The 11,380-nt window shown below is 39.3% G+C and overlaps 1 protein-coding gene across 1 annotated transcript; it reads left to right on the top strand.

The window, feature by feature from the left end:
* Positions 1-5,076: 5,076 nt before the first annotated feature.
* On the top strand, positions 5,077-6,033 carry LOC101638661 (olfactory receptor 56B1-like). Its single transcript, XM_004717103.1, has one exon. The coding sequence runs from the start codon at positions 5,077-5,079 to the stop codon at positions 6,031-6,033; it is 957 nt and encodes a 318-aa protein (XP_004717160.1).
* Positions 6,034-11,380: the final 5,347 nt, after the last annotated feature.

Below are 11,380 nucleotides of genomic sequence, written 5' to 3'. Positions count from 1 at the left end.
ATCTACAAGAGACCTCCTCCCTGGGGGATGGACAACAGAAAAGTGGGTGAAGGGAGACATCGGACACGGCAAGATATGACAAAATAATAATTTATAAATTATCAAGGGTTCACGAGGGAGGGATGAGCAGGGAGGGAGGGGAAAAATGAGCTGATTCCAGGGGCTTAGGTGGAGAGCAAATGTTTCAAGAATGATGAGGGCAATGAATGTACAAGTGTGCTTTATACAATTGATGTATGTATGGATTGTGATAAGAGTTGTATGAGCCCCCAATAAAATGATTTTAAAGATACCTTCTAGCTAGACAATGCTAACAAAACTTAAAATATGTTTTACATAAGACAGAGGGAAATAGTCCTAAACGGAAACATACATACAGACAAGCAAAAGGTTATATCATATTAAAAATGCTCCTAATTTTGCAAATGGCAAGAAATGAGAAAGTAAGGTCCTGACGTCTCGGTGGAAAAGAACATGTCTTTCCTTGAATCAAGGTTTAGTAAGTCAAGTACTGTAGACTCTCAGAGTAAAAAAATAAAATAAAATTCACTGCCAATTTAGCAACCCAAAACTCTAGTCCCATAGAGTTTTTAAGAATATAAAGTTTTATAAGGCCAAAAAGCCTCATCTTTCTTCCACACAGCAGTGGGTAGTTTCTCACTGCTGACCTTGTGGTTAGCTGCACAGCACTGAATTCACACCATCAGGGTTCCTTAAAGCAACTTTTCATAAAAAATTCTGAAACTTAGGAATCTGAGTCACAGTATAGGCAAAGAAACCACCAAGCATGCTTTAGCATCAGTCGACTTTATTTTGTTCTATCACAACCAATTTTTTTAGCCATTTCCCAAATTTCTGTTTATTAAATCAAGGTAGATATTTATACAAATTATTGAGGCCCCTATATTCTTTTTGTAGGGACACTGATGGTAGGAAATCCCTTTGCCAAAGTACATGTCTCTGTTTCCAAACACCAACACGCATATATATACACTATTAAGTTCATATTTTAAAAGATTGAATCCTTGGGGAACTCATGCTTGCTTTTCAGTCTCCTCCTCATTGCCTTTTCAAATATGTAAAATTATACATCCTTATCTAAGTCCTGCATTACTGCAGGCTCATATGGCAATTTCTTCTTTAGACAAAATTCATAGGTGGAAACCTATAAACAAAAAGTTCACTATATATAGACTTGGATATTGTGAAGAAAGTTTGCTGGACAGAGCCCTGAGGTGGCTAGCATTACCATCTTAATAGCCTCTGTGGAGTTAAATATGGCTACTTAAGGATTTTGCAGATGTGACCCTGAAGTCCTATCAATGCACTTTTTAATTGTGGAGAACATGTGAAGCCGTGAAGAACTGTGGATAAGTGCTGTGCTCATTTCCAAGTACAGAGAATGTGAAGGCCATGAACTGGTAAGCTGTCTATAAAAAAGATAAATTCTTGACTAAGTCTCTCCTTAGGAAGGAGCGAAAATGGAGGAAGACCAGATAATTCTCAGAGATCAATATAAAGGAACGCTTCCAAGAGGGAACAAATAAACTATTGTGGAATATCAGAAAATAAACAGCTGTGGTTTTTCAAAACAGAATGTGATCAATAGTTTCAAAGTCTACAGAATAAATAAAAGTACTTCCTGGATCTATAATACCGTGGCTAAAATTAGTAAGAACAAATTCTCCTTTGAGTCAACTGAGCAATTAATAATGGGCAAAAGAAAGTAAAAATTATTGCTTCTTGGGTAGAAGCTGTTTTTTAAATGATGAGCAGAGTATGTTGAGGGAATATTCTGGGGAATGTAAGACTGTCATGGAGGGAAAAGTGAAAGAAGCTTTAATCCCTTTATTTCTTGAAATAAATGTCACAGGAATATGCTCACTCACCATGTAAGAAATGCATATCGAATGCCTACCGTGTTTCCATCACATTCTACAAAACAGTGAACAAAACAGAGAGAAATCCTTGCAAACACTTTTCAGAAGCGAGACCATAAATCGAGCCGTATTCGGAAACTGCTATAAAGCGGTGACACCACTGTGGAGACGGCATGTTGATTGAAATGGGGTTGATGGGAATCCTACTGCCTTTGAGAATCAGGAGCTGGGCCATTTTAATTTCCTTTTTAATTCTGCCACACATATCTTTTTTCTTTGGCAATTATTCCTTGTAGTGTTCTAGCCCGTTTCTTAACTGCACAAGTATTTTGCTGAGAATCGGCTTCACTGTAGGACCTGGAAGGAGCTCTGGTGCGGCAGTGCTCCCCCGAAGTTGAACAGTTTGAACTCACCACACTCTCCTGGAAGACAGGTGTGGCAGTCAGCTTCTCTAAGATAATGGGCTTGGAGACCCTGTGCGGCAGTTCTATTTTGTCCTATTCAGAATCTACTAGATGTCATTGGGATCCCTATGAGACTTTTTACATAGTTCATTCATTCTGTATGTGAACCCTGGTGGTGTAGTGATTTAACGTTGGGATGCTAACCACGAGGTTGGGTGGTTCAGGGCCCGGCAGCCACAGAGGTGGAATGACAAGGCCGACTTCTCCTATAAAGATTTAAAGCCACAGAAACCTGGAGGTTTTTACTCACATAACATATAATGACATATAATAAGTACTACTTTTACATAGTACATATAAAGGTGGACACACATAAAAATGAAAATAAGAACCATGCAAAAATACTTGCTTTCAAAGAGTTCTTTTTGATGAGGAAAGTACACAAAACACAATATACAGTATATGTCAGATGCAAATACATGCAATGTAAAAGCTAGAAAGTACAATTTAAAATGCGAGCAGGAAACCATTTGCAAATTTGACATTTGAGCTAAAACTGATGGAGATAAAAATCGTCCTTAGCACCGGTGCCTCTCTCACTGCCTTTCAGTGGATTCGGACCCAGAGGGAACTATCGGGCAGGACAACTGCCCCTTTAGGTTTTTGAGCCTTTGCAGGAACAGACAGCCTTATCCTCGCCAGAGGAGGGACTGGTGGCTGTCAGGGGCTGGTCTTGTGGTTAGCAGCTCAGAGCATAAGCCACTGCTCACCAGGAGTGGTATTGCTAAAGAAAGAAAATAATGTTGATGATAAGGATATCATTTGCACCCCTCTTCAAATACCTGGCATATCTTTCAGGCAACTTTCCCATAGTATCAGCTGAGAAATACAAGTCACAACTGAATCTTTTACTTAACTCTGTATGGTACGACATGAAAATTACAACTGCACCTTCCTGCTTTCCATTGATAAAAACCAGAGTACCCAAAGACGTGATTTTCTGTTACGTTTCTTTCTACTTGCAGCAGAGGCAAGGCCCACAGTTTCATGCCTTGGACACAGCAGCGTCTGCGCTCATGCGGGTGAGCCCACTATCTGGCGCACAGGGTAGAAGTCCCCAGATGCGCAAGCTCAAGTGCTTTAGAATCAGCCATGTTGAAGTGCTGCTGAGCAGAGAGGAGGAGGAGGAGGAATGGCCTGGCGAGCTGTGAGACCCCACCAGAATGGAGCCACGGCCACGCAGAGGAGAGAGAGCAGGAAGAATGTCAGGAGCAGCTAACGGAGTGATGATGGAATTATTTTTCCAAGTCTCTTCCACCCATTGAAGAAAATCACACAGAAATGAATGCTCACAGGCAGGCCCAGCCTAGATAGCAAGACATCAGTTTGTCTGCCCCTCTCCCGCTCGGCTCCAGGCACCAGTGCCAAGGCTGGGCCAAACTATTGCACTGTCTGCCCTGACCCATGGAGCTTTAAAATACGAAAGATTCATTTCAACTTGTTGAATGACCTCTGACCTCCCGGCGCTGACAATGGAAATGGCGATGGTGAACAGAAATGGTTCAGGGGCAGCCAGGGTACAGGGCCGTCCCGCCATAGCTTCCATTTCTGGTCGTTAGCCTATCTGGTGAATGAGCATTCCGGGTCAAGGTAAAAATCCCAGGGTAGGAAGTGCCCGGGCCTTTTCCGAAGCAGTTGGAAGGCCAGTAAGTCTGCATGTGGATGGGAAGATTTTAGGATTTTAGAAGCCGAGGTCAGGCAGCGGTAGTACACTAGATTTTGTGGATCCTTAAAAAAAAAAAACAACATTGGTTTTTATTCTGAGTTAGGTGGAGAAGAGGGCGATGAACTGATTTATATATATTTTTAATTTCCTCATAAACTATTTTGGAAATAAATGAATTCATAGGAATTTCAATGATGGTCAGCTGCTATACCATGTGACTTAGTCTACTATTTCCTCAGATACCAGTGCATTTAAAACTAAATCAAATTGATCTTGTATATTAATATAGGGCAACAACAGGTGTGGGAGATTAGGGGTGTTACTAAGCTATCAGCTAGATACTATTTAGAAGAAACCAGTTAAAAGATAAGTAGAGAGAACAACGGAACAATGAGATTCCTCAAAGTGATAAGCAGCCCATCGCAAGGGAGAAGAACATTCCTGAGTGAAAAAACAATGATTTTCTTGTATTCACATTTTTCTTGTGTTACGAGGGAAAAAATGTTTGGTGCAGATTTAGGCACGTGTAGGTTTGACTGAGCGCCCTGGTGGTTCATTGATAGACCTCACGTGTCATCCAGGAGACCAGGGTTTGATTCTTGACTGATGTACCTCATATACAGCCACCACCTCGCTGGCCGTAAGATTTATGTATTGCTATGATACTGAACAGGTTTCTGCTTGGCTTTCAGACAGATGCAGATCGGTGATCTCTGTCTGAAAATTATTTAATCAAAACCCTATGGAGTACAAGGGTCTGCTCCAATTGCGCATAAGGCCCCCATGATGGCTAACAACAACAAATTTATTCAGTAGACACTAAGGAAGACTTTTTTAATATAGTTAAGTGAAATATATGGCTTAGATTTCATCTGAACTCACCCTTGTGTAAGCAAAAAAAACACTTATATACTTTGCTAGAAATTTCAGATTTTATCTTTCTATAGAATTGAATCCAATTATGTATTTAAAATAATATATAATTTAGACACATATAGCTAATATTTTTTGTTGTGCTTTATCATATTGATAAAAGATTCCATACTTTTTTTTCCCCACTAGAACAATGTCTACCTATTTCAGTGTTTCCAACAGTTCTCAAGGACATGTTTTACAGTTTCTCCTGATGGGATTTCCAGGAATTCATAGATGGCAGCACTGGCTTTCTCTGCCCCTGGCAATGTTTTATTTCTTAGCACTTGGTGCCAACCTCTTCATTCTTTTTACCATCTATCAAATGACTACTGTGCAGCCTATGTACCATTTCCTGGGTATCTTGGCTGTGACAGATATGGGCTTGGCCACCACCATCATGCCTAAGATCCTGTCCATTTTTTGGTTTGATAACAAGTCCATCAGCCTTCCTGAATGCTTCCTTCAAATTTATGCCATCCACTGTTTTCTGGGCATGGAGTCAGGTATCTTTCTGTGCATGGCTGTGGATAGATATGTGGCCATTTGCCACCCGCTGAGATACCCGTCTGTCATCACCAAAGCCTTCATAATCAAAGCTACCATGTTCATGGTGCTCAGGAACGGCCTCTTGGTAGTCCCAGTTCCTGTGTTGGCATCCCAGAGAAATTATTGTTCTAGGAATGAGATTGAACACTGTCTGTGTTCTAATCAGGGGGTCACCAGACTGGCCTGTGATGACACAAGTCCCAACAGGGCCTGCCAATTGGTTCTGGCCTGGGTTGGCTTGGGCAGTGACCTGGGTATGATTCTTTTGTCATACACCTTTATCTTAAGATCTGTTCTAAAACTGAACTCTAAAGAGGCATCATCTAAAGCCCTGAGCACATGTTCTTCCCATCTTATTCTCATTTTCTTTTTCTACACAGCTATTGTTGTAGTGTCTGTCACACACCTGGCTGAGACAAGGGTGCCTCTTATACCTGTACTTCTTAATGTGTTACATAATATCATCCCACCAGCCCTTAATCCCATAGTATATGCACTCAGAACTCAGGAGCTCAGAGTTGGTTTTTTGAAGCTTCTAAGATGCGCTGGAAAGAGAAAATGATATTATCATTTTGTAAATTATCCCCACCATCTCTAGTGGGCAGCAAAATTTGTGTATGCTAATATGAAACTGTATTCAAAACTATGACATTCACCAATTAAGGCATAGAATAAGAAATGAAGTAAATTAATTTCAATTCCATTCAATGAACTACATACTTGGTAGCAGTTCATCAAAATGATTCACTCTAACTTAGGCTTTATGTAACAGCTTATTGGGATTTGTGTCTTGAAGCTTAATTTGGTTGCAGATTCCTTAGAATTTTGACTAAAAGATTACTGAATTTTATCCTATGTTTAAAGTAATCAATTTTATTTGATTATGGGACTATCTACTGAAATTGATATTTTTATAGATTTTCAAAGTTGGGTACAATATGAGTTTGATTAAATTAAATTGGTCACAGAGACCAATTGTTTGGGATAATTTTATAATAAATAGAAAAACCTTGTAAGAAGGCCCTGTAGTGGGGCTATACAAATGAGATTTGTAAGAAATAAATGTTAATTAAGATTGTAGAGCACATCTATACATTTGTTGCCCTCATCATTCCCAAAATTCGCTTGCCTCTTGGGTTCCCGGAATCAGCTCATTTTCCTTTTTCCCCCTCTCCCCCTCCCTTATTCTGCCCCCCTCCCCCATGCACCCTTGATAATTTATAAATTATTATTATATCTTATATTACACTGCCCGGCATCTCCATTCACCTACCCCTCTGTTGCCCATCCCCCAGAGAGGAGGAGGTTATATGTAGCTCTCTGTGATCAATTCCCCCTTTCTACACCCCCCTTCCCTCCTGGTATCGCCACTGTCACCCCTGATCCTGAGGGGTTCATCTGTCATAGATTCCCTGCGTTTCCAATTCCCATCTGTGCCGCTGTGCATCATTTGGTCTAGCCAGGTCTGCAAAGCAGAATTGGGGTCCTGGTAGTTGGGGGGAGGAAGCGTTTAAGAACTAGAGGAAGGTTGTGGGTTTCATTATTGTTATACTGAACCCTAAGTGACTCATCTCCCCACTACCCCTCTGCAAGGTATGTCCAGTTGTCTAGAGATGGGCATTGGGTCCCTATCACGCACCACCCTCATTGATGAGGATATGATTTTTCTCTCCGCCTTTGGTGTTTGACCCTTTGGCCCTTCATGATCACACATGTTGGTGTGCTGCTTCCATGTGGGCTTTGTTGCTTCTGGGCTAGATGGCCGCTTGTTTACTTTCAAGCCTTTAAGTCCCCAGACGCTATAGGTCTCAATAGCCGGGCACCATCAGCCTTCTTCACCACACTTACTTATGCACACATTCATCTTCAGCGTTTATGTGGGGTAGGTGGTCACACAATGATGTTTCACAATGTTAGATAACCCAAACCATTAATAATATTATTTTAATATATGTATATAACTAATGATTGTAATAGGTAATGTATGTACAGAATATCTGTAAAGGTTGAACCTAGAAATTAAAGATGTGAACCATTATCAATAAAAATTATTAAAAATATTAATAAAAAGAAAAAGGAAATTGTAAAAAAAAAAGATTGTAAAAAAAAAGTGAACTTTATAATCAGACGCTAAAGAAGAGTGATTGTTTGGAGTAAAATACTGATCAAGATTTTGGTCTTGGTGACTGGTTCTCTGTTCCCAAAGAAATTTCATATCAGAGGGCTTCATGCAAAAAAAAATCCATCAAATTAAAATTTTAATAACTCTCTAAAATCAAAATAAATATTGTTGTTGTTGGGTGACATGCAATAGATTTCAACTCATAATGACCATGTGTGCAACAGAATTCAACCCTGCCTCGTCCTGCACCATCTTCACAATTGCTATGTTGAGTCTAGAGGGTTTGCTTTTTCTTCTGCTGTACTTCTCCTGTGCCAGGCATGCTATCCTCTTTCTGGGGCTGGTCCTCCTGATAACATGTCCAAAATCCCATCAGATATTAGTTAATGCATGATCACATTCTACTCCCTCACAAATATATGATCGTAAAGAGAAAATGGAACTCTGAGGTTTGCCAAAGATTAAACGGAGGCATAAAGGGCACATAGACAATTATTTCTGGACACTGGATAATGACCTGTAGAAAACTAGAGGATTAGATATTTGAAAGGTTTGGAAACTAATGCTATTTCTTTATGCTTGTTATTTAGCCTTTATCGTGGTCTTTTGTGTGGAAAAGTTTTATTTTTTCCCCTCTTAGATGTTTCAGTGGAATCAAGGATTATCACAAGTAAAGGTTTCCTTTGTTCTGGGTTCTGTTTAAGGCCTTAAAACTAAGTGTAGGTGGGAGAAGTGTAAGGTGTAGAGGATGGGGACACGTTTACACATAGGAAATCTATTAGGATTTAGCTATTCCAGGTTTCCCAGTCATTGAAATCTGGTCGTCGTGACAGATGACTGGACACAGAGACCTTGGGGAAAATGGATGTTGGTTATCACTCACTGGCTGCCATCGAGTCGATTTTGACTCAGTGTGTCCCGACAGAACAGGGTAGAACTGCCCTTGTGGGTTTCTAAGACTTTCTCTCCTGGAGGGGGTGGGGTTTCTAACTGCTGACATTGCAGTTCCCAGCCCAATCCTTAAACACTGTGCTACCAGGGCTCAATAATGGTTCTAAAGAATTCGAAATCAAGACACCATATCAGATGGCTAGTGGATCAATGCAATCATATCTGGGTGCAGCATTATTCTTCACTGTTAGTGGGTTGCATATTGTACCAGTAATAGTAGGTGTATCAACCATGCTGAATTTCATGATACTTCGTCCACATCATTATCCCTGCAATCATGACTTCTTTGTCCATGGTCAACCACCCAAGAAACAAAGCAGCAAAAGAGAATGTGACTTCATTCACTGGATATAATAATAACCTGTCAGTTTGGTTGATAACAGCCTCTAGGGCAGATACTATGCAATGAGTACCACACTGAGACATCATGTATGAGAGTATGTCTGAATGGTTTTTACGAAATGAGAAGATTCATCTGTATGTCTCTTATCATGACTTCCTTATTTTCTAGTTGTCTTCTCTCCCAGACGAGATAATTGTCACAATTGAATGTTTACCTCGGTCACCTCTTTCCAAATTAAGTTCATGCACAATTAGATTGTTCTTCATTTTGTACTTTGTTTCTATTCTTCACTATACCCAGCATGGGCATAATGAAGTGTTCATTTATTTCTGACTTACACAAACATATCACATGAATCTTATGATCAACCTGGCTCAACTAATTCACTCCTCTGTTGGTTTGTTTGAGGAAACATCTTCTAAGGTAACAGATGGAGGTCAAAAGAGAGCTTTTCAGTGCAACAGCAACACATTATATGAGAGTTCAAGTCATGAAAGTTTTATAAATTGTGTCTTACTATCTGTTTGAGCTAAGTAATGGGTATTCCATGGTCATTTAAAAATCCACAGCTACGTATGCTGAACTTCTTCATGACTGGGTGGATGTGATCAAACTCAACTCACCATTGGCATCTGGCCTTTGCATTCTTTTTGCTGTTCTCGAGGGGCACTGATGGCACAGTGGTTGCTAACCAATGGTCCTGACAGGTTGGCCATTCAAACTCACCAATCACTGCATAAAACCAAAGGTGGCAGTCTGCTTCCATAAAGATTTACAGCCTTGGAAACCCTAGAGGTTTAGAGTTCCACCCTGTTTGATAAGGTCACTGTGAGTCAAATTTGACTTACCAGCAATGTATTTGTTTGGTTTTACTGTTATAATGATCAGAAGCTTAAGCTCTAAAAGTATCCAGTTGTCCATTTAACCAATTATTAAATTAAGGTGCCTTTGTGTTTTAATCTTAAAGTGATAATTGTGCCCACTTTTAAAAGTTTCTGTATGTTGATTTGCATTGTATGGATACTCCCAAGAAATTCCCTTCACTGCAGTATCTGCTTTTATGAATTTGGAGTATAATCCTTAGAACATTAAGAGTTGTATCTAGTTAATGCATAAATGTGAAAAGTCAGTCAAGAATTGTGTGTGGAGTGTATGTGGCTCCTTTATTTGTTTCTAATGACATCTTTCCCTAGTTTTTGCTCATTCAAATGTGATGTAGGCCATATTGCTCTGGAGGATGTGGATTTCCATCACTCAAATCAGCTTGGGCTTCTTTTCATTGACAATTGCAGTCAGTACAGTGATTATAAGACCAAAATAAAAGTACCGAATGTGCTGCTTTTGCAGCAATTCTGATTCATGGTGACACCATGTGTTCTGAAGTGGAACTACTCCACAGACTTTTCTTGGCTATAATGTTTGCAGAAGCAGTTCCTTAGGCCGTTTCCCCACAGGGCCACTGACTGTATGAATTGCCAACCTGTAGGCTGTAAACCAGACCTTGGAATATTCAGAAATTTGCTGTGAGCTAATAATTCTGTTTTGTGATTCTCCTAGTAAATATTTAAGCCCTATACTTGCACCAAGTGGGAAGTTATTTACATCCTAAACATATACTTAAAGTAACTTGGGAATTACCTGAAAAAGAAATATTTCCAAGGGCTCAATTGAAAGTAAATGTCTAGAAAAGAATGATGGCAACATGTGTATAAATATATCTGATACAACTGGTGTATCGATTGTGATAAGAGTTGTAAGAGTCCCCAATAAAATGATCTTTTAATTAAAAACTAAAAATAAATAAATAAAAAGAAAAAAGGAAAAAAAAAGAAATCTTTGGTTTTCCAAAATTGTTTCCTGTTTGTTTCCTAGAAATTCCTATTACATCCATGGTTTAGAATTCTAACAACTCAATGACTTCCCTTACACTTCTCTAAGACATAGGGTATTAATATGGTAACATGTTTTAGACCAGACGCTGCCCCAAATCTAACTATATAGTTGGAAGCGAGCATGCATACACTACTAAACTTACTCTCCATGTTAGGTGACTTCCTAAATTTGTGTCCTTTAAGATATTCCTAAATCTACCTTGTATAAGACAAACACATTCTGCAAACAGAATAAGTCATCATCTCATCATATCATGCTTAGTAACTTCTATTAAGTCATGAGATACATTAATGAGTGGAGTTTTATTCTCAGGTTTCTATTGTGAAATGGTTTGGCTGCTCCACAAGTCAGATTTGAGTTGATATTGCTGTTCTTTTACTAATTCTTTTACTTTGAACATTGGAGATTTTACCACTGGGGGTGCAAAATATTATCATAGTAAGTGGATTCTCTAATACTGGCTTTGCTTAGGCTCTTTCAGTTATGTAGCAGTTTAGAGAAAGTTACATTTTAATTTAAACTCATTCTATAGCTAACTTGTCTTTCATTTGTGCTATAGAATAGCCATGGAGAATTACTCCATAGACTTTTCTTGTTTAT

The sequence above is a fragment of the Echinops telfairi genome, unplaced genomic scaffold (assembly GCF_000313985.2).
Source record: "Echinops telfairi isolate 266 unplaced genomic scaffold, ASM31398v2 ScPeMD7_41;HRSCAF=154, whole genome shotgun sequence".
NCBI lineage: Eukaryota > Metazoa > Chordata > Mammalia > Afrosoricida > Tenrecidae > Echinops > Echinops telfairi.
This window is presented reverse-complemented; position numbering and strand designations above follow the sequence as displayed.